The sequence below is a fragment of the Alligator sinensis genome, unplaced genomic scaffold (assembly GCF_000455745.1).
Source record: "Alligator sinensis unplaced genomic scaffold, ASM45574v1 scaffold479_1, whole genome shotgun sequence".
Taxonomy (NCBI): Eukaryota; Metazoa; Chordata; order Crocodylia; family Alligatoridae; genus Alligator; species Alligator sinensis.
Genome location: NW_005842324.1, coordinates 443959 through 470989, shown reverse-complemented (window position 1 = coordinate 470989; position 27031 = coordinate 443959). Strand labels below are relative to the sequence as shown.

General features: G+C 42.6%; 1 protein-coding gene across 2 annotated transcripts in view; it reads right to left on the bottom strand.

Moving 5' to 3' along the window:
• The window catches only part of CDK14 (cyclin dependent kinase 14), a 624401-nt gene that overhangs the window by 444675 nt on the left and 152695 nt on the right, over positions 1-27031 (bottom strand). For both annotated transcript variants that reach the window (XM_014522234.2, XM_025210005.1), the window contains exon 2: positions 22091-22336. In XM_014522234.2, coding sequence (XP_014377720.1) covers positions 22091-22321 — 231 coding nt within the window. In that variant the 5' untranslated portion in view covers positions 22322-22336. The remainder of the gene's footprint in view (positions 1-22090; positions 22337-27031) is intronic.

The following is a 27031-nucleotide window of genomic DNA, read 5'->3' as shown; positions in this document are numbered from 1 at the left end:
GGGCTAACAAAAACAGGATGCGTTTCAATACTGACAAGTGCAGGGTGCTGCACTTGGGCTGTAGTAACCGGCAGCACCCTTATAAGATGGGAAACTCCCTTCTTGAGAGCACGGAGGCAGAAAGGGATCTTGGAGTCATCGCTGACTCCAGGATGAACATGGGCTGACAATACGAGGTCACGGTCGGCAGGGCTAACCGGACCCTATCGTGCATCCACAGGTGCATCTCAAGTAGGGCCAAGGAGGTGATCCTCCCCCTCTACGTGACACTGGTCAGGCCACAGCTGGAGTACTGTGTCCAGTTCTGGGCACCACACTTCAAGAGGGATGTGGACAACATGGAGAGGGTCCAGAGGAGGGCCACCCACATGATCCGGGGACAGCAGGGCAGACCCTACAATGAGAGGCTACGGGACCTGAACCTGTTCAGCCTTCACAAGAGAAGGCTGAGGGGGGACCTTGTGACCGTCTATAAACTCACTAGGGGGAATCAGAAGGGTTTGGGGTGAGACCTTGTTTCCCCCAGCGCCCCCCGGGATAACAAGAAATAATGGCCACAAGTTGTTGGAGAGTAGGTTCAGATTAGACATCCGTAGGAACTACTTCACAGTAAGGGCGCCTAGGATCTGGAACCAACTTCCAAGGGAAGTGGTGCTGGCTCCTACCCTGGGGGTCTTTAAGACGTGGCTTGAAGCCTACCTGGCTGGGGTCACTTGAGCCCAGTTTCTCTCCTGCCCAGGCAGGGGGTCGGACGTGAAGATCTACAAGGTCCCTTCCAACCCTACTTCTATGATTCTACAGAATACATTTTAACAATCCATTTTATTTATTTGTATATTTTGATTTCCCTGCATAAGTAAAATACTGCAATATCTGGGTTGTATGGGATGCAGAGGTAGACATGTTTAAAAAAAAAAAAGAATTTCTACAACTGGTAAAACTTTTAGTCTAAATTATGCAGATAATCTAAGTTTGTTTCTTTCCTCCCTTTGTTATTCATTTTTATACAGATTATTCTTTAGTACTCTGGAGAGCAAAATGCATGCCTCCAGATTTTCTCTGTATTGCGATTGTACTCTTGTATCATTATTGTACTAGTGTATGGGTGTCAAAGTCATCAGCCCTATGGGCCAGATAAGGGTCATTGGGCTGATCTGCAGGCTGAATCAGAACTGGCCCCTGCATAGCACCTACAGCCTCAGATCCAGCCTACCACATACAGCACACACCCACCCCAGGGCTTGCTGGGCATGTAGCACATGGGGCTGGAACAGGGTGTACACTGCCCACAACAGGCAGGCTAGACTCAGCACTGCAGGCAGCACAGGGGGTCAGTCCAGGGTGTTGCATGCAGCAAGTGCTCTGAATCAACTCCCTGTGCTTTGTGCCAGGTGTGGTGCTGTGTCTATAGCTCATTCACCACATGCAGCATGTAGGTCTGGGGCCAGCACATAGGGCTTGTCCAGTGACTCACGGGCCATATTATAAGACTCCAACAGGCCATATATTTGACAACCCTGTATTAGTGTATTATAAACTCGTTTCTGTTTAAAATTCATCTTACTTGTTATAGTAAGACAATTCTAAAGATAGGAATGTCATACACAGAACACTGAAAAGTCCTTAGAATAAACGTATGTGATCTATTGAACTAAATTTTTTTTAATGATTTCTTTCCCTTTTCAGCTCTTCATTCCTCCCCATAAAATATACAACGAAAAAAATCTCATCTTAAATCCACAGTGGGTGGATACATTCTAGTCATTGTTGTTCAGAGCTGTAACTTTTTGAAGAACAGCTGTCATAAAATATGGGAATATGTGGATAAGAAACTACAGGTATTCTGTATGAGAAGTACCTTTGACTATACATGTGAAGACTGATTTCGGTCCCTCACAAGCATGGGTGACTGGTGCCTCCCGAGTGTCAACCGGGGGGGGGGGGGGGGGGGTGAAAGAGGAGTGTTCCCCAGCAGCTGATTGCCGAGCCAGTGGAGAAACCGGAAGTGCACTTCCACCAGCACTTCTGGTTTCACGGCTGGCACTTCCAGAGGGTGCATGGCTGATCTCAGAGGGTGCGTGTGCACTCATGTGCAACCCTTATGCGTCACCAGTGCTCACGAGCATAAGTTATTACAAATATGCAAAGTTCATCTAAAGGTTGAATTTGGCCCAATTATTTTCCTTTTAAAATTTAAGTGAATATTTAGGAAAGTGATTTACAGGAGCTGTAAAAAAACAAACAAAACAAAACACTAATCTCATAGCAAAAGGCATCTCCCACTCTGAAGCTATTACCTATTGGGTAAAGCCCTGATCTTGAAAGGATTTAACGGACCGACTTAACTTTTTGCATGCAAGCAATTTCATTGCCTGTGACCTGAGCTCTTGTAAAGTTAGATATTTTCAGCCAATTCAACTATCCCACTGGGTAAGAAGACTTCAACCATAATTATTCTCTGATCTTTCTCCTTCACTGTTACTCTTCCTTATTGCTTATTATATTCCAGCTGTGCATTGAAGGATTCACTGTGAATAAGAAAAGGACAGTTTTGCTTCCCCTGAAAATTGATCCTTCTTTGTGTATCAATCATTTTTCTTCTGTGCAATATTTTCCATGTTTTCCAAGAAACATGTTTTTTAGGTATGATATAAAGTCACACATCCTATAGAGATTTACACACATTTCAGATTTATTTATCTGAATCCAAGATGACTTTATGAATTTAAGGCAACTCCCCTCACAAATAATTAGATTGCCTTCAATAATTACATTATTCTATCAAATGGAAAAATACTTAATGTACAGAAAAGAATGTACTGAACACAACCCTGGCCCATTTTTTGGTCAAAAGTAAAGACTCTCCCATTCTAAATCACAGCAAATGCATCAATCCAAATCAAGAAAATAAACAGAAATATGAAACAGTAACAGGTAGGAAGAAAAAAGTATGGTTACCATATCAATTTTGAATAGAGAATTTAATCAAAACTTGGATGATGCTTATACTTGACAATAAAAGCAGGAATCTAAAATATATAAGAAATTATATAAGAGACAATAGTACTTCCAATGAAGCTGAAGTCCACAGACCTATTATATGAGCTGAAAAAGTAACTGAAAGCGTTAAAACAGGAATTCAGGTAACTTTACTTAGGGCCTCAGAATCAAGGTTGTAAAATCATCAAGCTATACATATATATTTCTATATTTCCCAGAAAACTGTTTATGGAGTCCTCCCTGTACCTCCAAGCATCTAAAGCTGCAGCTCCTATATTTCAGAAACCTAATGGTCAGACAAAACCTGCAACTTTGGAAGGAAGAATTAGCCCATGAAGAATTAATGGCCATGTTAGGAGGAAATTTTTCTCAGAGAATGTATTCTTATTTCAAACAGGGAAAAAAAGAAACTATAACAAAGTAGCATGATCCTGGTATGATTACCTATTATTTTTCTAGCTGCCTTGGCTGATGACAGAGAGAGACAACCTTTTTATCTACCACCTGTCCCAAAAATATAAAAGTATTAATTATAGATAGTAAGTTAGCAGATCAAGGTTTATTTCCCTCCCTCTTTGAAGAAGAGTCTGCCAGTTTAAATAGTCTTGTTCAAGGTTTCTTTTCCTTGTGCATAGGTTACCTATGTAATTAAAGTATGTCTCTCTAAAAACAGAAAATTTTTCACCCTCTTGAATCTGAGTTTGAAATTCCTTTGCCCATATCACCTTGACAAATGTTGTGACTTCTACCATATACTCTAAACTAAACTGAATTTTGAATGCAAAGGTAACAGCTATAATTCAGGGGACTGAATGACAGCAAGATTTTATAGATTTCATAGACACCAGGGCTGGAAGGGACCTCACGGGCTTGACAAAAATAGACTTGTTTGCATTCCCCCACCAAGGCTTTCACCAAAATAAGAGTAATTTTGATGAGGTCAAAAACCTAATATTTACTGCAAGCCACCCAATGCTCAGAAGCTACACAGGTATAAATGAAAGAGAAATCTTTACTGAGTCAGATTTATGAGAAAGAGGTAATTTTTGTTGCTGATCAGCAGAACACAGAAGCCTGAAGCAAAAAGGGGAGAAGAAAAAGTATGCTAAATAGGGAGAAATGAAGGGGTGGTATTATAAGCAATTAAAATGAAAAGAAATGGGGGGAATCTGTTTTAAAGCATCCCAGCAGGGTCAATTTAACTGTCATTTCAAATGACCACTTAATTACCCTGTAATATATGTAAATGAACAGATTTAATCTGGAATCCTGTAGTGAGGACGTCTGTGTTTCATTCCCATGGGAACACCATTTTTTCTCCAGTAACTCTTCAGAGCCATTGTACAGTTTGGTAAAGGAAACTTTAATGGAAAATTACATCCAGAGCCACCTGACTATTCTTATACAAGATGTGTGGGTTATGTTCTCATGCATTTTTCATACCCACAAAACAGCTTGTGAATGTCACACTTTACAATCACACTCCTGAGCATAAGTTTTAAATAGATTTTTTTTTTTAACTACAGGATATTAAACTTCAATAAAAAATTATCCTCAGGGGAAAAATATTATGCTCACAAATCCGCTGTAAATTATTCAAAATGAAAATTGAAGACCTGTCTGTTTTTGTTACACATTGTAAGAGAAATAAATCCATCTTATGGAAAATCTGAGAGAAAAGGAAAAGGCAAAATAAAGCCAACTTCAAACCAACTCAGGTGCCAGTTTGCTACAATGAACTCTTTTTCCAAGGACAGTGCCTAAAGGACACAAGGAGAAATGAATAGCCAAACTGCAGTTGCAAATGAGAGCTCTGACTCCCCATTTTCACCCCTTTCTCCAACACCCACCCAAATTCAGGACTGTCAAGGTCTAGAAGGAAGCTCCGCAATGCTCATCACTCAACTCTTGGGCTAGGGACAGACATTACACATAAACTGGTTTAAGTGATCAGAAACTGGTTTCAATTTGTAACACAACAGACATTCAGTATACATAAACCAGTTTGAAAATGGCTGAAATTGGTTTGAGATAAACCTGGTACAATGCAGCATCAGACTTACCTGATTTGGGTCAAACTGGTTGATGCAATATCTGTCCCAGACCCCTTGCTGGTTTAAGTTAAATAAGATTCCCCCAGCATCCTGGCATGCTCTCTGGCCTGGCCTAGGCACTCTGCTTTACAGCAGGGCTGGCCCCTCCCCTCTGCTCCGTGGCTGCAGCTCTGACAGAGACTTGTAGGCACAGCACGGTCTGCCTGGTTTCCCTGTGCCCCCCTTGCTCACTGCTTAAGCAGAGATCCCTTCCTCCTCTCTCCCACAGCACGGACTGTAGCCAGCATGTGGTACGCTATCTAATGCTGTGTAAGGCAGAGCAAAAAGTGTCTGCTTAGGGCTTTTTGGAGCTAATCAACAGCTTAGCTAATAACTTCCCTGCATTCCTTCCTTTAGAAAAAGCCATTTAAGAAGAGCTTGAACTAATGAGTGAGGCTTTAGTTTCTGATGGGGTGATAAAATGCTGATAACAGAGCTGATAAATGCTCTGTTATCAAGGGCTGAGGGACCTCTGCCTAATCACAGCATCCTGCCAAGGCCTGGCCATGCCCCCCTCAACTCAGACCTGTGAAGGAAGGAAGGGTTGCTCTAGCTCCCCCTGGCTTCTAGCCTGAGACACTGCAGGCATGTGCCAGCATTTTTTTAGTCCAGAGAGGATGTCTGTGTGATTACAAAGTGATGTAGCCTAACCAGGTTAGACTAACCTGCAAAGATTGAATCAATTCAGGCTTAGGCTTTTTGAACATCTGTCCCTAGCCTTGCAAGAGGGTTAGAGGGAGTCTTTTGCTACCATTTATTTTCCTCTAGTCTCCTGATTACTAAAGTGCCTGGGAAAGATTTTGGATCAACTCTTCTTGTCTCATTTCAGAACTATCTGTCAGGCCCAGTTTCTCAGATCTCATATTTAGCTGAACTATTTGCCTGAGGGTCATTTTCTCAGGCAACCCTTCTGAAGTCACCATATATGTAGATGAATATCTTAAAGCTTGGAATTACCCTCAGAAATAACCACGAATGGACCACAAATTAGGGAAAGCCATAGGAAATGTTCAAGTCAGGGCTATCTTTCTGGCAAGGGCTTGTGACCCCTGGGCTCCTGCCCAATCAACAGTCGTCCCCCCCACCACCACCATTGCTCTAGCTGCAACAGCAGCCATAGTCACTAGGCTCCCCCTCCCTCCCCTGGTTTCCACTTTCCATGCCCATCTTAGGGGGTGGAACAGTGCAATGCGGTGTGGCACAGGGAACTATGTGTGAGCCCAGGGCCTCATGAGTACATAGTGCAGCAATGGATTTAGGTACCTGCATGGGCACACAGTGCAGCAGTAAAAGGGATGTCTGGGGAGCGTGTGGCCCTTGTTGCTTAGAAGCTGGATAGCCCTGACTTAAAAATCAAGAGGTATGTAGCAGCTGATGGTTCCATGGTCCGAATACAGCATGCTCTCCACTGCCCTCTTACTGACAATTTAGTGCCAAGCAAGCTTGCAAGTAGGAAAGATTATTTCCACTCTACAGATTTAGTTTCTACTACAGAAAAGTTATTATATAGCAAATTTCAAATGTTTATTAAAAATAGTCAATTCATGAAGCATTTCTTTTATATGAATACCATATACAATGTTTCAAAATCACAGCATCTGGCTAAAAATAAAATGAAAGTTACACCAGAATAAAAGATTTCTATTTCCCAAAAACCCCTTTTAAACAAAACAAATCTCAGAAAGTGCTAGAGAAAACACAGTAGTGCATTATACGTAGGTTATCCATTTAATTTGATTTAAACATATAGCACAACGGCTAAAATTTTCTGTAAACACGATGCTACCAGAAAATAAGGATTTCACGGCATTTAGTTATAATAAAATCAATTTTATTTAATCTGTGAAACAGTAAGTGCACATTTTGGAAATGTTTTTTAATTAACAGATCAATGCCATAGACATTACAGGTTGCAAAAGGAATACAAAGGGACTAGCTAGATCTAAAAAAAACCCACCAGTTAATGCAGTATTGCATTCTAGATGGAAATAAGCTATTTATCAAAGTAAAGAATACTTCTCAATAGGCTAAGAAAATATAGTTTTGGTCAAACGTCCAAGGAGCATACATTTGGCCGTCAAACACTGAAAAATCCTCTTTTTCAACTAAGACATTCTACTATTAGGAACGCCTTAGTCTGTCTGTCCATAACACTTTATTTGCACTCTGGTTGGTTGTCTGAAACAAGCATGCAGAGGTCTCCGAGAGAGTTCCGAACAGGAGGTGGCGGAGCAGTGGAGTGCCACCAGGGTGGTGGGGATGGAGCGCTCCCCTCTCCCCCGGCCCTGCTCCCTGCAAGAGGCGGCTACGGAGTATATATATATATATATATGAAAAAAATTGTGTTCTTTTTCTCCAATTTGTTTATTGTTTCTATGGCATAACCGGGTATAATTTTGTGCATGTGCGTGTCTTACCCAATAGTTAGGTTAAGCATTTATTTAAAGTATTTAGACTGTAAAAGATTGATGAGGGAACTAACTTAAGATAGGTGTAGTATCAAAATATTTTGAATTAATTTTCCAAAATATACTAGATCAAGTTGATCTAAGTCCCATTATTTTGCCTGCTAAATTTTATGTTGTCCTAGAATGAAGAACAATATGATTTATCTAGACGGCTATATGCATACTTTTATGTACAGATTTTTCATGCCCAAAGGAATAGACTGAGATTAACCAAACAGGAATTCTAATGTATATTAACAAAACACCATCAACTTGTCCTACTAGGAATAATATGAAATTGTATGCAGAGAAATCTGATCTTTAATAAAAGTGGAAGAAAAAGAACAAAATAAAATACCATAGTTTAACAAAATGAGTATACACATCACAAGGTTTTTAAAGTTAAAAGCTTCCTTTGCAAATTCTAAGCAGACCAAAAAACAACTCATGTACTTATTTCTCATTATATGCTACAGCACTAATTAACAGCCCAGGAGTTCTGCATAGCTGTGGAGAGGTGCAATATTAATTTAAATGAGAAAAGGTGCTAAATGATCACAAACAATGTATTTAATATCTGAATGGCAGAAACCATGAGCAGAAACAGAGCTTCAGATTTTACAAATTCCTCTGTGTACTGTTCCTACTCACAACATGGAAGACTACCTCCTATTAACATTAACAGAAGGTACGGGGTACATGGAAGAAGAATGCCACCAGCTGAATGCTTGTGAAGCCAGTTTGATCTTCACACACAAACACAAAAAATTGAAAACTGCCATATAGCTGTATTAGATATTAAGACAAGAATGGGAAGTTCTAAAGATGTCCTCTCATGGATGGTCTGGTTGGCCCCTACTACATGTTAGACATGGGTGACTGGTGCCTCCAGGCTCTGGGGGGGCACCAGCAGCCAAGTGTGGGGGCTGGGACACGACTTATGAAGAGAGGGTGAGGGAACTGGGTTTATTTAGACCAACTCTATAGCTGGTTTCTATCCAGCTTTAATTTGAATGGTGTAGTAGGGCCTGTTGTCTTCAGAAAGCTATCTTTTGAGTTCTGCTCTAAATTCTAGGATGTAGATTGGTAGGATTTAGAAATCAATGGTCAAAGTAACACACTGGCTAAGGCCCATCTTCTGTGCATCTTGAATATGAGTTGACAGTGTTCTGGGGGGTGGCTGTAGAACAGTAAAATCCCCTCTTAGTCTTCTCTAGACAAGAGAAGACTAAGAGGGGATTTAATAGCAGCCTTCAACTACCTGAAGGGGGTTTCAAAAGAGGATAGAGCTAAACTGTTCTCAGTGGTGGCAGATAACAGAAGAAGGATCAATTTTCTCAAGTTGCAGCAAAGGAAGTTTAGGTTAGATATTAGGAAGAATTTTCTCACCAGGAAAGTAGTAAAACACTGGAACAGGTTACCCAGAGGGGTTGTGGACTCTCTATCCTTGGAGGTTTTTTCAGACATGGCTAAACAAAGCTTTGGCTGGGATGATCTAGTTGGGGATGGTCCTGCTTTGAGCAGCGGGTTGGACTAGATAACCTCCTGAGGTCCCTTCCAAATTTCCTGTGCGCATTTTTACACATGCAAGTGCTGCAGCACTGGGCACTTTGAAAAGTTCCTGGTGCTGTAACGCTTGCAGTTGTATAAGCAGTGAAATACATGTTAGCACTGATAAAATGGCCGTGGCACGCTTTTGAACTAAAACATATAGAAGGTGCTTTAGTTCAAAAGTGTACCATTGCTATTTTCTGTGAGCTGACACATTTTGCAGCTTCTACAGCTGCAAACGACACAGTGCATTGCTCATCAGCTCGCATGTGGAGCAGACAGGTTAATCGAGCCTGCTCCAAAGCGCTAGATCTCTGGTACATTGCAGGATCAAAAAATGTGTGTATAAATGCCCTATGATTTTAACTAGTTATGCTGTTGAAATAGTGGTTCTAAATTGGGGTTCCACCAGATTTGGAAAAGTTATGGAGGTACCTTGAGTCTAAAAAGGTAGAGAACCACTGGTTTAGAGGGAGCGTATATGAACAAAGCATTTCTAGAGTGATCCATCTCTTGTTATACCCTCCCTGGTGTCAACCATCATAGTTTTGGGGCTCTCAGAGGATATATGCCTGGCTGTTCTGTTTAATATTTCCCAATGAACCTGTCCTCTGCAAATTCTTCTAAATGTCTTTTGAACTTGGCTATATTTGCCTTTAGAACCTCACATGACAATGAGTTTCACAACTGAACTACTCACTGGCCACATCTACACGTTCATTAATGCACAGTAGTTATTGCGTATTTAGTTTAATACTTGCTTAATGAAGTACTAACTAAATGTGCAGTAACTACAGTTAATGTGCAGTAGTGCTGGTGGACAGGTTTTTTTGTGATGCTTACTGTACAGTAGCCTAACACTACTGTGCAGTAGCGTATTAGCATGGTTTTTGCCTGGCATGCTACTGCGCACTGTTATTAAGATACTACACATTAAGCATCTCTTGTAGACGTGCTCCCTGTGGAAAAATTGCTTCCTCTTCTGTTTTAAACCTGCCTCCAAATGATTTTAGTGCAGGGGCAGGCAATTATTTCAGGCAGAGGGCCACTTACTGTTTTGACAAGCCATTGAACACTGTGTGACAGGTACCCAGGAGCAGATAAATATTCATTTCCTAAATTTTTTAGGGGCCCCGCAGGCCGGATAGAATGCTGGTACGCCACATCCGGCCCGCAGGCCACATTTTGCCCACCCTGTTTTAGTGCATGCCCTTTAGTTGTTGTTATATTCTGGGACTTAGTAAATAACTGTTAGCCATTCACTGTTCTACAGCCACCCCCCAGAACACTGTCAACTCATATTCAAGATGCACAGAAGATGGGCCTTAGCCAGTGTGTTACTTTGACCATTGATTTCTAAATCCTACCAATCTACATCCTAGAATTTAGAGCAGAACTCAAAAGATAGCTTTCTGAAGACAACAGGCCCTACTACACCATTCAAATTAAAGCTGGATAGAAACCAGCTATAGAGTTGGTCTAAATAAACCCAGTTCCCTCACCCTCTCTTCATAAGTCGTGTCCCAGCCCCCACACCATTTTCGTTGCCCTCCACTGAACTCTCTCCAATTTGTCCACATCCTTTCTGTAGTGGGGGCCCAAAACTGAACACAGACTCCAGATGTGCCCTCACCAGTGCTGAATAGAGGGAAATAATCACTTCCCTTGACCTGCTAGCAACACTGCTACCAATGCAGCCTAGCTTATTGTCCACTGTAACCCCCCAGGTCCTTTTCTGCAGAGCTGCTGCCCAGTCAGTCAGCCCCCAGTCTGCACTGGTGCAAGGGAGTACTCTGTCCTAAGTGCAGCACTTTCATTAGTCCTTGTTGAACCACATGAGATTTCTATTGATCCAATCCTCCAATTTGTCTAGGTCACTCTGAATCCCAGCCCTACCCTCCTGTATATCTACTAGGGCTGTGCAAAATTTCGCCGGCTGTTTCGTTTCAATGCTGTTTTGACTCATTTCGAGCTCGAAACAGCAAAATCGAAATGAAACAGAGAGCTTTGAAACAGCCTCAAAACGAAATGTTTCGAGTTTCAAAGCTAAAACTGGGCTTGCCTGCAAGGAAACAGAAATTAAGGAGAGAGAGTGGGGAAGGACTGCTCTCATTATTGACTATGTAGCTGGCCAGTGACTGTCATCCTTCCCTGAGATCCCTTTCAATCCCAGTGCTCTGGGGGAGGGATGGAAAAACAGCATAAAAGGCAACACTGTTTCAACTGCCCTCCTTTCTGCCTTAGTGTCAGTTACTGAGCTGCATCTTCCAGCAGCTCAGCATCAGACAACTAGAGCTAGCAGCACTGATCTTCTAAAGGAGTCCCTACTTGCTAGCCTAGCAAGAGGGATTTCAGAATACCTTTTTCTTCTAGGTGCTTTTATTATTCTGTTCATTGATTTATTCTTTTGAATTTTATACTTATATTGGATAGGATTACTATAGAATTTAATTCATATAGGAAGGGAAATACATTTATATTTTATTTCTATACATTTAAAGCTTTGCAGCATATATCATACATTACAGAATTTATATAGGAAGAAAGATATATTTATATTTGTTTTTATACACTCATTCTTTGCACCACACCTACATTTTTTAATTCATATAGGGAGAAAGATATATGGTTTTGAAGTTATATAGGGAAAAAGACCTATTTCTATTGATTTCATACATTCTTTCACTGCACCACACCTTTATTTTTTAATTTATATAGGAGCGCAAATACATTTATACATTTGTAGAAAAGGAAGACATGAAACACACCATGAAGCCTGATAGAAAGGAGGTGGCCAGCCTTCAGGGAGGGGTGGAAGAGCAGGTAGAGGGAGAGCTGTAAGTTCCATCCCCCACATCAAACTGAGACGCAGCCTCTTTCCTCCAGCTAGAAGGGATGAGGCTGCTACAAGCAGCAAGGAGAAGGGAGCAGTGCCAGTGTCGCTGCCTGTGCCTGAGACTGCATCCCCTCCACGAGCACCAGCAATAACCCGCCCTGCCACCACCACCACCATGACAACAACAAGCAGCAGCACCAGCATGGCAGCCTACTCCACCCCTATTTCACTTCCCATGCTGAGCCTTCCAGTGCCAGAGGAAGAGCTGGTGCTGGATCTGGATCTCAGTGCCCTAGCAAGGGAAATTCTGGGCAGAGAGGGGGAATCATCTGAGTTTGTGCTCCAGACCCGTCAAGTTTCCCCTAAAGCCAGGTCTCCTTCCCCAGAAGGCACTTCAGAGGAGGTTAACGTACAGGTGGAGGCAAGCAGCTCAGCTGAGTCCGCTCCTCCTCTTGCTGTGCCTCTGCCTGCTGAGAAGGAGGAATGTGCAGCAACATCGACACATGCACCCGCACCCCAGAAACAAGCAAGTAGTGTGGTCTGGGATCATTTTGAGCTGGCAGATGATGCCACATACGCTATCTGCCTGCACTGCTGAGCCAAAACCAGCTGGGGCAAGGGAACAAAATATGAGCACCACTGGGATGCTGATGCATCTCTGCAGGCACCACCCCCTTGCGCTTGCTCCTCCTCAGCCTGGCACCAGCAGGAGCGTGCCCTCTCACTTAAAAGCCTTCGTCCCCCTAAAGCAGAGGCAGGCCACCCTGGAACAGCGGGGGAAAGGTGGACAGAAAGCGGGATGTGTTAAAAGGGCAAGATCACCCAAAGCATTGGGGAGATGCTTGCTGTCAATAGCCAGCCCTTCTCCTTAGTTGAGCGGCCAGGGTTCAGGTGGCTCATGGCGCTTGTGGCCCCATCATACCAAGTGCCTGCACACACCACCTTCGGCAGAACAGAGGTGCCCTCCCTGTATGAGGCATGCAGGGAGTATTTGAGAGAGGAGCTGGAAGGCAGGTCCACAGGTGGCCTTACATTTCACCTCAGACATCGGGAGCAGCCAGGGTGGCAATCATGCCTACCTCTCCCTCACAGGCCACTGGTATAACCAGTCAGGCCATCAGTGGGCACTTCTTCAAGCTGAGGTGATGGATGAGTCCCACACAGCAACAGAGATCAAGGGGGCCCTGAACCACTTGCTGCAGGGGTGGCTCACTGGGCAGGGCGAGCTCACCCTCGGGTTCATGGTCACCGACAATGGGACCAATATGGTCAAGGCGGTCCGTAACACCAACTTTGTTGGCATCTGCTGTGCGGCACACAAGTTGCACCTTGTTGTCAGGGATGCCCTGAAGTGGGACAGCACCACCAGCAAACTCATTTTGAAATGCAGGAAGGTGGCAGGCTACTTCCACCGGAGCATCAAGGGGTCAAGATGCTCTGGGACAAACAAACAGCTACACATCCTGCAGCACAAAAATCACGCAGGATGTGGCGACTCGGTGGAATTCCACATACCCGAAGTTCGAGAGGCTGGTGGAGCAACAGAAGGCCATCCATGAGATGCCCTTGCTCAGGGAAATTGGGATCAGTGGCCCCCTGAACAGAGCTGAGTGGGATACCATCTCCCAGATCTTGGTGGTCCTTAGGCCCTTCCTTAAGGTCACTGAGACCCTCAGCGCTGGTGATGCCCTCCTTAGCCAGGTGATTCCCATAGTGAGGGAACTTCAGAGCCAAATGGAGCGCTTCTAGGGGATCAATGTTCCTGGCTGGGGCAAGCCACTGTCACCAGACGTGCAGGCACTAGTGAGGTGGTTGAAGGAGGGCATCAGGAAATGGCTCGATCTCTTGTGGTCCAGTATGGTCCATGTGCTCGCTGCCATGTGTGACCCGAAGGTGAAGGGCAGTGTATGCAGCAGGCAAACCCTGAATCAGTGGACGGAGGTGCTGGTGAAGAGAGTCAGGGAGGCAGAATGGCAGAGGCGGGGGGGCATGGAAGAGAGGGATCCATTGTCCCATGCTAGCACCCCATCTACCACCCAGTTTCCTCCACCACAGGTGCTGCCAATGTGGGCCAAAGGCATGGCTTCTATAGTGGGGTCCATAACCACCAGGCCTCACCATCAGGCAGGTAGCACTCGGGCCTTGGTGGCTGCCTATCTTGCTGAGGATGCAGAGGCACCGCTGTGCGGCCCCTTGGCCTATTAGGCAAGCTGCGGCCAGATGTGGCTGGATCCGGCCATGGTTGCTCACAAGCACCCATCCTATCCACTGACCAGTATTCTGAGCGAGAGGGTGTTCAGCATTGCTGGGGATATAGGGACACCCCACCGCATCCGCATGGATCCTAGTTTGGTGGAGCAGCTGGTGTTCCTGAAGGTGAGCCTCCTGCTGCTGGGGTTCCACAAGCTCCAGGTGAAGACGGACTGAATGCCACTCTTCTCACACCGTCCACACCTATTTCCTTTTTTTCATTTTTTAAAAGCCAGTTAATGTCCCACTCTCAGCTGGAAGGGGCATTCACTGCATCACCAGCCAGTAGGGGAAGAACATGTCCCTGCTGAGCTTGCTCCTCTGCCAGGACAAACATGGAGGTATGTGCTGGGGCTATGTGGAAGGAGGAGGCCACAGGTCCTGGGCATGACCACTAAAACTGCACTCTGCTGGGGTAGGGAGGCCTGGTGACACTGCTGGTGTTGCAGCAGCCCCATAAATGCCAGGACCAATGATCCCCTGGAGAAAGGCAGGTAGGAGGCCCCATGACCTCCAGCTAATTCATGCACACATAGTCCTGGCTGGGGATATCCCAGACCTGTCACATCTTTGACAGGCCTGAGGCTTGCTGGTTGCAATGGAGTTGTGAGGCTCCAGGTTAGCTCAGCTTAGCTGCCTGGGATGCCAACTTTTGGGCTGAAAAACCCTTTGTCAGACTGAGGAAGCACCTGCAGTTGGTGTGTCTATTCACTGATTTATTCTTTTTAATTTTATTCTTATATTGGATAGAATTACTATAGAATTTAATTTATATAGGAAGGGAAATACATTTATACTTTATTTCTATACATTTAAAGCTTTGCAGCATATATCATGCATTATATAATTTATATAGGAAGAAAGATATTTATATTTGTTTTTATATATAACCACTAGCCAGTCTCCTCCACCACAGGCACTGCCAATGTGAGCCAAGGGCATGGCTTCTATAGTGGCGGTCCAGAACCACCAGACCCCACCATCAGGCAGGTAGCTGGTCCTGGATGGAAGGAATAGTAAAGAAGCCAGAGGCTGGCCTGGCACGCAATGCAGGCAAGAAATTCAGTCAGTGAAAATGGAAATGGAGGTGTCAGGACGTAAGGGACCGGCTAGGGTGGGGGAAATGGGGAGAGGAGGGATGCAGGAGTGCAAGTAAAAGTGGAGAGGTACCTGGGGAGTCAGATGTCCGGCAGGTTACAGTGTGTCAAAATTCCACTGTCTAATCTATACTGAGTCCATGAGTTTCTGTACCTAGGAGGCTGATGAAGTGAAGTTCACAGGCCCGGCTGTGGAAAGTGGTTTGTAAATTGTTTCCTCTCAGGATCAGGCCTGAGAGAGTGGAGACAGAGTGTTTTTTTGGTGAGGAATGTGCCCCCACAGGTAGTTGGGCATTGCTGTCTTTGATAGATTCTGGTGTGCAGTTTGTGGGGGTACTGGAGATAGCTGGCAGGTTTTGTGTTTTGAGCTGTAGGAAGTTGGCTTCAGTTCTGGTGATGAGGTTAGGTGCTTTTTTGAATTTACAAACCACTTTTCAGAGCCGGACCTATGAACTTTACATCATCAGCCTCCTAGGTAGTAGGTACAGAAACTCATGAACTCAATATAGAAAGTGGAATTCTAACACACTACAACCTGCCAGACATCTGACTCCCCAGGTACCTCTCCACTTTTACCTGTGCTGCTATATCCCCCTCCCTCCCCTCACCCCAGCCTGACCACAGGGTAACACACACGCACACACACACACACAGGATGCACCTTAACAGGCATGCTGGAGAAGAAGCAGCTCCTACTTGAAAGGAAAGAAGGGCTCTGACAGTTTGACTACCTGAAATGCTGCTGGTGCTACCATGCTAGTGCTCAGTTACTAAGTTATTTTATACCTGTTGTCATGTAAAGTGGTGGACTGGACTGAGGCTGTAGGGGAGAAGGAGACCCCACTGGGGCACACTGCTGTGTAGAGGCCCCAGTGCCAGTGAGGGCGCACCTTAGCACACACTTGTTGTCACCCACCCATGTCACGAGTTTTGCCTGTCAGCAGCCAGAGGCACACAGCCCCAGAGGCACCTGCACCTATCCCCTTGAAAGCTGGCAGGCTTCATGGCCACAGCAGGCTTAGCAGGCCTGCAGTTTTCATCCCCCTGTGCCTTAATACACACAGTGCCACCCATGTCACGTTTTGCTTGTTGGCAGCCTAAGGTGCAGTTTCCCTGAAACCCCTGCTCCTGTCTCCTTAAAACTTGGCAGGCTTCATGGCCTCCAAAGGGGCTACCATCCCTGCAAGTATAATCTGAATCAGTCTTGAAATGACAAGATTATAGGCTGTTTCATGCTTCCCCATTATAGTCTATGGGCGAAACATCAAAATAGCGTCAAGACAGTGAAACTGTTTCAGCGAAACTAAATGGAACTTGCATTTTGACGTAACAGTGTTTCGTTTCGCATTTTGTTTCGATTCGAAACCGCTGTCCATTTTGTACCGAAATGAAATGAGAAACGAAACACTGTTCCGTTGAAAAGCAAGTCGAAATGGAATGGTGCTGTTTCGCACAGCCCAGCTTGGTGTCATCTGCCACCTTGATGAGGGTTCTATGCCATCTTCCAGATTGTTGATGAAGACACTGAACAAAACCGGTCCCAGGAATGACCCCTGGGGCACTCCACATGATACCGGCTGCCAACTAGGCATCGAGCCATTGATTATTACCCTCTAAGCCTGATGGCTCCAGCCAGTTTTCTATCCATCTTATAGTCCATTCATCCAGCCCATACTTCCTTAGCTTGCCTGTGAGAATGTTGTGAGAGACCATATCAAAAGCCTTGCTAAAATCAAGGCACACCACATCCACTGGTCTCCCCACATCCACAGAGTCATCTCATCATAGGTATTTCTGTGCCCAAGGCAGAAGAGGGGAAGACAGAGGACAGTGGGTTGTGCTGAGGGCAAACAAGCAGAATCTTACCTGCAAAAGCATGGGCACACCCAGGGGCTGGAGGCTCACAGTAGAGACTCTCCCCCATGTCCCCACATCAGCCTTATTCACCCTCTCCTCCATTAACCATCTCAGAGGTGCCAATGATATGCATGTAAAGCCTTATTCTGGTTGTAACAGCCTTATTTTGACTGTGAACAGGCTAACACAGTAATTGTTGTCAGGAAGCAGAGGACAGGGAGGAGGGGGAAGCGAGGCTACCAAGGTAATCCAGACCTGGATCTAACAGCTTCTGGGTGAGCACAGTCCCCTACTGTCATTCCAGCACTTCCACCCTCCCCCCACTCTCCCCAGACCTCCATTTCAATGACCTCCTCATGGTCAGTGCCCAGGGCTCATGCCCTGGTCACCCAGACAGTGCTGTCCCCCAGGCCTCTGCTTCCAGGAGCAAGCACGCTGGATGGACTGGGAAGAGCTACTGTATTCCACTGTCTGAAATAGGACACCGTAAAACTAGATGGACGATTGGTCTGATCTAGCATGACACTTCTTATTTATGTTCTTAGAAGAGGTGATCTAGGCTGCTTTTAACCAGTAATATGCAAAAGGATGAAAGAATACTTTGGCCAGATTCAATAATACTGAGCAAGACAGAAATAGGAAATGGTATGAAACAACAACAGGGAAAAAAAAGGATAAAGTTATTATTCATCTGTCAGAGTAGCTGTGAATAAATGGAAGGCTTAAAAGAAACGCATAGAACCAGAACTGAAACTGAAATTACAGTGATTATGACAAAGGGCATAACACATTTAGTAGGGTGCTTCTTGTATCTGAAATGTCAATCTAGATGGGTATAATCTACATGCCAGAAGTATTTACAGAACCAGCAAGCCAGAATTCCATAATGAAGTTGTATGCTTTACACAAAAATACAACATATAAAAAACAAAATGATTAGAAGAAATCCAAAAGAAAGCTGAATCAACTCAGCCACAAACTCAAAACACAGAATGTTAAGTTCCCAGAGATTTAAACCACAAATGTGTGCTAAGTAACAAGAGAGTCAAACCCATGTCAAACCTTTGCAATGATTGATTCTGCGAGTCTCTATGCAAAAAGTTAAACATAAGCATAAGGAAATCCCAATTAAGTTAGTGGAAGTGTATGTGTGTGTGAGGTTAAGAGCACATGTATGTTTACTAGTTAAAACTTTAATCCAGCAAAGTATATGTGGAGAAAGTATTAAAATCAAACTATAACCAACAGAAAAATCAATCAATCAACAAAGAGATGGGAATCCTAGGAGAGGCCAAAAAAACAGACGCTGGAGTTTAAAAGAACTTATAGTCAACAGTACAGTTTCATTAAAAGGCTCCTGAAAAGTTTGAAACCAAAATATATTTTACTGTAAATAGGGAAGCGTGAGAGGCACCAGCTAATAGTCTGCTAGTGCAAATGTGAGCAATGGAAAAGGAGAATGAGTTAATTTCAATCAAAAGTTAGGGCACGGGCTTTTCTAGATGTAACCTAAGAAAGGAAGCACAACAGAGAAATGGTCCCACACACTGAATTGGAATAGGTATGTAATTAATGAAGAGACGCGGTGAAATACTGAGCATATTATTTTTTAAATAAGTAGAGCTCCTTGTTTAAACTTGCTTTTAGACAAGGAAATAGAGAACATAAATTTGAACAAATAGGCAGCAGAAAGAGCCTGTAAATGGAACCACACACAGAAAATGTCTCAATGCTTAAGAAACATGATCACATGCTAAAAATCAGGTTGACTGGAGAAAAAAAAATGTGTGTATAACTACTATAAAGGGATCTACAACAAATACATCAGAACTTTGAAAAAAGGCCATCTGATACAGTTGTAAAAACATGTCAAATTCAAATCAACGGGCAGGAGAAACCTGGAAAACAGTAGTGATGAATGAGACCCAAGGTTGACAGTGAAGAACAAATTATATGCAACAGAAGAGCAAGAAGAAAAAAGAAAGCCACTCCCACTCTGAGGGGAGGATTAGGGACCTACACAAATTGCAATTCCACAGATATTGCAAAATTGGGAAATGTCCATGAAATCTGCCCCCACAAAAAACTTGCTAAAAATAAAATGCTGGTTCCTTAGTGGAAGGCAGCAGTCATACTGGCTGCCCAAACCATCAGAGCCATCAGAGGAAAAGGGGGAGGGGGGCTGCCAGCACAAAGGAGAGCAGGCAAGATGACTGCAGCCCCGCCCCTTGCTGATGATTGACTGAGAGGGCTGCCTCTCATGTGGACCCGGCCCTCTTCACCAATTAGCAGCAAGGGGCAGGGTTGCATGACAGACAGCCCTCTCCAGCAATCAGATGTGTGAGGGGTGGGCCCCATGATCAGCCTGCAAAAATGGCAACTGGCCCAGTGATTTGCCCACAAAATCAGCTGCCTACCTCTTCGAGTTGGGTAGACTCCTAATAATGATTACAAGGTTTCTGGTATATTAATTATGGTCATTTTATTAACAAAAAGATAAGGATGACTGACAGAACTTTAAAGAATATTAGCAACAAAAAGTTAGTGATTTAAAAAATTCATTTAGGTAATACCTAAGAGAAAGCGGGAGAACACATAGCAGAAGCTCTCCAGTATTTGAAAGTTGCAAATATACAGTGCCATAAGCAGTATAAAAGTAGAGAGGGAAAAGCAATGCCTGAAAAATAAAATGTTGATTGGTGTTACGGTAGTTTTCTAGCACTGTGTTTGGTTAGACTGGTGTATAACTTCCACAGAAAAATGGTGCAACCCCTATTGCTTGGGACTTTTAAAAAAAATAGTGGTCAGAACGCAGAACAATCCTGCATCAGAAGGGAGATGGACTTAGAGGCCCAACAGATCACTGCCAAATTAAACTGTTATTATTTAAAAACTACACAGCAACAGCAAGGTGATTTTCCCACAGAGATAGCCTTGAAGTGGTGTTCAGAGTCTAGAGTGGTGTTTGTGTTGAGCCCCAGCTCAAGTCTGGGATCGTGCCCGGTATGCAAAAGCCAATAAAGATACCAGGGGTGAAAGTATAAAGATTTATTGCTAGCAATACAAGGTGCAAGCGGAATAATTTCACGTAACAAGCACACAGAGTCTTAATTATGAGCATCTTTTATACAGGAGTATTGGACCTTCATAAGCATTCTTGTTTGCTAATTGGTTATAAGGGAGTGACGCAAGGAGTTCTTTACTGAGCATGTCTCTATACCTGTGTTTTAGCTATGTATCTCATTTCCATACATGTATGTTTCATTAGCATACTTTCTCCCCACCTAGGGGTGTGAATCTTAATATTTAAATCAGCTCTTTGCCCTACTCCACTAATTCTGTTTTTGTTTTCAAGTCTCCTTTATCTAAGACTGTCTTCTCCTTATCATTGCAATTGAGCATTAGTTACAGAACAGAGACTTTTGCTTGGGCTATGTGTAGTGGTTTCTAGGTCAAACCTAACATTTGGAGTTGGAATGACCACTATTTCCCTTCCCCTTCCCCCAAACACCAACACATGCCTTCCTTTCTGGAGAGCTCTAAAAAGAATATTTAGTTTTGCAGTTACTTATAGCAGAATGGTGCCCATGCTGAAGTAGTAATTGAATAATTGTCCTCAATGAGAGAAGCTGAGATTTAGCTGAGATTCGGTTATTGTTTACATTTTGCTTTATCTGATAGATATTTTACATTTCTGGTATATATTACTCTTCAAGCATTCAGGCTAGAATGCTGAATGTAGTTCAGGCAGTGAGAAACCTGCACAGAACCACCTTAAAATACTATTAAAAAGGAATGGAGAATAAGAAGAAATAGTAATCACCCTATTCTACTCTGAAATTTTTAAACAAAGAATAGATATAGTAGTGATTTTTTTAGCTGCTAAGTGCTCAATCTGAAGAACACCTTGTTACTGACCAACTTGGAACATACAGGAGACATCTGTGGCAGTAGCTGTAGAACATGACACTTCAACAGAAAAGCAAATTTATTTTGCTATGGATAGCTCCTTTCAAAATGTCACCCTTCCTTAAAAGAACAGTCCCCTAGAGGCATAACTTTTTATCTGCTAAGTATACAAGTTAAACAAAGCTCAGCTACAGAAGATAAATTTCTGATATTTTTTCTTAGAAAGTGAGAATTTGGTCAAACCACTGTTTTATCCAGAGGACACAGCAGAAAGACAATCAACCTTTTTAAATTATATTCCTGCCCAAATTTAAAAATGTTTAGCATTCTTCTTCAATTTATAATCTCTCTCTCTCAAAAGGTCACATTACTATTGATTTATCCTCCTACAGCAAAAAAGAAAGCACAATTTTCCAGTAATTTGTGAAGGTCTCCTGTGGTACATCTATCTGGGCATGATTCATAAAAGATATGATATTTTATTTACCTAGCTTCTCTTGAAGTATTACATTTGACTGAACAGAGAAACTAATATGATAAAATAACCCCCTTCTCATTCTTTCTTCACACATGAATCATGGTTGTTTTGCAAAATAACATTCTTTTTCACTTATATTTAATTTAAAATAAAAGCACATTTTAAAATGTATAAAATACTGTAAATTGATTCAAGATTTAGGTCTCATTAAAATGAATTCTTATAAAATCTAAACCTATGAGAAAATGTTTCTATGTTGTATTTTAAAGTTCCACTGAAAACAAGAACAAGCTATATGTTTCAGCATTGTAGTAGCACACACAAACCCAAAAGTGAAAATGATCAGGAAAATTGTGTGTGAAACTAACAAATAGCTGGAAAGTGTCAAACGGTATTACTAATTAAATGTAATGTTAGGGTTTCTTTTAAACAATGTTTTTAGCAGTATGTTTAATACCAGGAAAAAAATACTTTCAAAAGTGTTGTTTTCTACAGTCATTCATTTAAGTATTTGGTATATTAGTATCAGAAACTGGTATTTGTACAGATAATAATGGTAGGGTAAGACTTACAGAGCTGGGACTAGAATGCCGTCTGACTTTAGGAGATTCTTTCCCTGTTGATGTAGTTTTGAAGTTAATACACGCATTGTTCTCTGAATGAACTCTCTTTACTTGATTAGTTGGTTTCTCAAATGGATCAAAACTGCTCTGTGTTCTCTGAACTCTGACTTTTTTGTCCTCAGGAATTGTGTCCAGGGGTTTGATTACTGAGTCCATTCCTTGGCAATTCCGTGTAGACATCTTTGTGACACATATCTGGGGGGGGAAACAAATAATATACATTGATTATGATGGACATTAAGAACCACAGGAATCTACACACCTGAAATTAAAAAAAGAAAAAGAAATGTCAAATGTAATGGGAACACTTTTTACATTCTGCAATTCCATTATCTAAACATGCATTTTACATACGTACATGTATGCGCGCACATACGCACACATCAAACAATAGCTTGTGTTTATACATGTGTAATACAGGATAGATAAAGATTGGGAAAAAGAAAACAAAGGAGGTAGCCACATACAATTCACATAATGATATAAATTGATAAATTCAGAATAAATGTCTTGATACAAGTTTATTTTAATCTAAACTTTTCTTAGGCTGCTCTTTGTAACAATGCCAGTTCACTTAATTCTACAATCCAGTCACTGATATCCACAAGCAGTATTGATTTCCATTTGGTTAAAATTGGATGAGACTAAACTAAAATAAATGATGCCAGTTTACAAACATACTTTTGGGGCACACTGCAAAGATCCAATACCAGTATATAATTATTGTATTTTTTTTAAAATATTGCTTAGACAGTGTCATCATCACCATATGCCTCAGAAAATCAAATTAATAAATCAATACCAGTGCACTGAAATGTGAGATTTCAGCTCAATAGCATGCTAAAGCAAAGAAGTGCACTTCTCATTTGTTCTTCTTGGAGTGTTCAGAATGAACTAATTATGGTTGTGCCTTGGGCCCTGTCCATATAAACAATTATGCACATACTTACCTTTTATACACACAAGTTTAAATTTCCAGTTTACATGATTTGACTGCAAAATTTGAAGCCTTGTATCCTAAACTCATATAAGAGATTCAGTTTTTATTTAAAATTAGATCATTGCCAGCCCTCCTGGTTGTCGCAAAAAGTGTAAAAAGTTACTCAAGGGCACCTAAAAGTGTCAAAGGCAGCAAATGAAAAGGAATCTACAATGCAAAACAAGCACAAAAAATCTTTAAGAGTTTGGGGGAGGCGATAATTTAATATCAATATGATTATTCTCATATCTATGGGTAAGCAAGTGGTAGGTGTATGCTGTATCAAGAACTCATTAATTATACTCTGAAAACTCCCTAAAGCATGACATAAAATGGGTGTCATACCCAAGATCAATTTTATAGCATTGTGTCTATACAGGATGACTACCTTATAATTATAACTGCTTTGTATTGGATGGTTCAGATAGGAATGATCCTGCCTGATGCAGAGAGCTGGCCTAGATGATTTATGGAGGTCCCTTCCCGCCCTGCTCCTCTATGATTCTGACTGATGCAAGCAAACATTTTCCAACAGCAAAATATTGTTTATAATTATAATTATGGCTTGCTTGCTTGGAATCCAATTTATTTTGACTGTTCATAGAAATAAAGGATACAATTCAGAACAACACAAAAAATAATAAAATTCCTGCATATCACTGTACTTCTCCAAAAACTCCAAGGTGACACGTTAATCCAAAAGACTTCCTAATTAAATATTTAGGAAAGGCAATGACAATAGACATTGAGCAATCTGAACTACCACATACTCGTTCAACTCTAATTAAAGGCACATTAGTAATATTACAACTCAGGAATGACAAGGATTCACATTTCATCTTACTTAGATAACCTCTCAATGACAAACAACTTCCTTTAAAACATTACTGGTACCAAAGAGAAGAAGCAACTATTCATTTAAAAATGCCTGTTTTTTGTTTTTAAATCAAGTTACTAGAGAAAGTACAGTATATTTTAAGGATGTATGTGGTAGCCATGTTGGTCTGAAACAAAAAGAAATGCAAAAATCTAGAACTCTTGGTTCCAAAATAATATCTTTTATTAGACCAACTGGAAAATTGAAAAAATATATATATTTTTCTGCAGTTTCTCAGTTAGTCTAATAAAAGATATCATTTTGGAACCAAGAGTTCTAGATTTGTGCAGTGTATTTTAACAACTCCAAGGATTTAACAAGCTGTTGGATATAGGTTTCTTTTTAAAACGGTGGTTTTCTTAAACATGTTTTCAAGTCCCTTCCCTTCTAAAGAAACCTCCCCTCTCATTCCTATACACACACATACTCAAAAGCTATTCTAGATATTTCACATTATTCTTTCCCAACCTATGATGCTGGTAAATCAACCAAAATGTTTCTAAAAAAGCTGAAGTTGTTTTAAACAGCAACATTAAATTTCCCTTCATGTTTTATCAACACGTTTAAACTTAGAAGAAAAAAAAAAAATCAGTAAAGGGAAAAATTCCTTACAAATTTCCAAGCTATTATAAACTAAAGAATGGAAAACAAAGCAAAGCAAATAGTTTAAAAGATAGTAAAACATATCTATCTTCATTAAATTGAGAACGGGCATCTGTAAACAATGAAACCAGCAACTATAATATAAATAATTATGCCAAAATTACTGCTTATTGCCGCTATTTTATGCTGAGAAATGTATCAACTTCCATTATGAGGTTCTAATGTGGCCCAAATCCTTATTACTTAAATAAAATACATTTCCAACACATCTGCTGCCATCGATTTTGTCTCAGTTGATAATGGAAATAGTTTGGAAATCTTAAGAGGCATTTTTTTCACCTCTAGGTCACTTATTTGACCTAAACACACACACCCACCCACAGCCACCCCCACACACCCACCAATAACAGATGCAAATTTGTCACTTTCATAGAGGTTGAGTAGCTTATGGAATGAAAAGAAACAAGATTACTACTTTCACTGTAGAGATGCCCTGATTCCAGATGAGGAGTACAGTCTGTGAAGCAGAAAAGCAAAGACTGTTACTGTCTCTGTCCTGTCTGTTCTGTGAAAGATGTACATCGGTAGCTTGTTTTAGCAATCAAACATCCATTCACAGGCAAGTGTTTGTTTTTTCTTAGTGTGTTCTTCAGCATATTAATTAATTAATTGCAATAAGTGTGCTTTCTCTTCTGTAAAAGTTTATAATCCACTAACAGTAAGTGGTGGCATAACACAGGGAATGAATAGGAACAACCGCCCCAGGTACAAATTTATGTGGGCTGTTGAGGGTGCAAAAAAATGTGGCTGCTGCCGGCAGCTGTGTGCTCATGTTCACCACTTCTGCTCTACCGTGGGCAACTAGCTGCGTCCATACACTGCTGAAAATAACTGGTCAGTGTATGCATCAAGGCTAAGGGGAACTCCCTACTTGAGAGCACGGAGGCGGAAAGGGATCTTGGTGTCATTATTGACTCCAAGATGAACATGGGCCGACAATGCGAGGTCATGGTTGGCAGGGCTAACCGGACCTTGTCGTGCATCCACAGGTGCATCTCGAGTAGAGCCAGGGAGGTGATCCTCCCCCTCTATGCGACGCTGGTCAGGCCGCAGCTGGAGTATTGTGTCCAGTTCTGTGCGCCCCATTTCAGGAGGGATGTGGACAACATGGAGAGGGTCCAGAGGAGGGCCACCCGCATGATCCGGGGACAACAGGGCAGACCCTACAGTGAGAGACTGCGGGACCTGAACCTATTCAGCCTCCACAAGAGAAGGCTGAGGGGGGACCTGGTGACCGTCTATAAACTCACTAGGGGGAACCAGAAGGGTTTGGGGGAGACGCTGTTTCCCCTAGCCCCCGCTGGCATAACAAGGAGTAATGGGCACAAGTTGATGGAGAGGAGGTACAGATTGGACATCCAAAAAAACTACTTCACAGTTAGGGCGGCTAGGAGCTGGAACCAACTTCCAAGGGAGGTGGTGCTGGCCCCTACCCTGGGGATCTTTAAGAAGAGGCTGGATACCTACCTGGCTGGACTCATTTGAGTCCCGTTTTTTGTTTAGGGTTCTTTTGTTGTTCTCCCGCCCTGGCAGGGGGTCGGGCTAGAAGATCTATTAGGTCCCTTCCGACCCTAAAACTATGAAACTATGAAACTATGATAAGTACAGACATTTGGGGGCATTAGGGGGAAGTTAAATAGTTTCAAAATAGCTGCCCAATATCAGGTAAGTTAAAATGGGGGGCTAGAAGGGGGTTGGGGGTCCAGCAGGCTGGAGGGGATTGGGGATCCATCAAGGGATGAGGAGAGGCATGACCAATGAAGGCTGGGGGACAGGCATGCTTCAGAGGGGAGGGGGAGGTGCAAAACCCCAAATGGGGTGCAGGCACAGCTTGAGGGTGGGAAGGGGACAGGCACAACCCACAAGATTTTGCTGTAGTCTGGGAGTGTCTGACAGGATCAGGGGAGCTCACAGGGTCCATAGGGGGGAGGGGGGGGGGAAAATCAAAGGCTACTTTTAGCTCCCTGACCCATCCCCCCCAGCAAACCTACAGACCCATTCCTCCCTCCCCTCCCCCACAGTGGGACTTACTTGCTCAGCTCCAGCAGCAGTTAATGCTGACAAAAATGGCTGCATCTGCAGTCATCTGTGGGATGGGGGTTGAGCAGGCTGGCTGGTCCAGGGAAAGGGGCTGGAAGGGTGCAAAACATAGCCCCATGCAGGAGGAAGGGGTGGTAAACAGAGCAGCTACAGTCAGTGGCTTGGTTCTCAGGCCAGGGGCTGTGCAGGGAAAGTATACAGAAGTTCCATGCACCCGTTTGACCTAAATCGAGTAAATTTGATACTATAGATCCAGGTTCATCTTAAACCAGGTTCTGCAAATTTTAGACTGGTTTGTGTGTACGGAACTTCTATACGGTTATAGATTTAG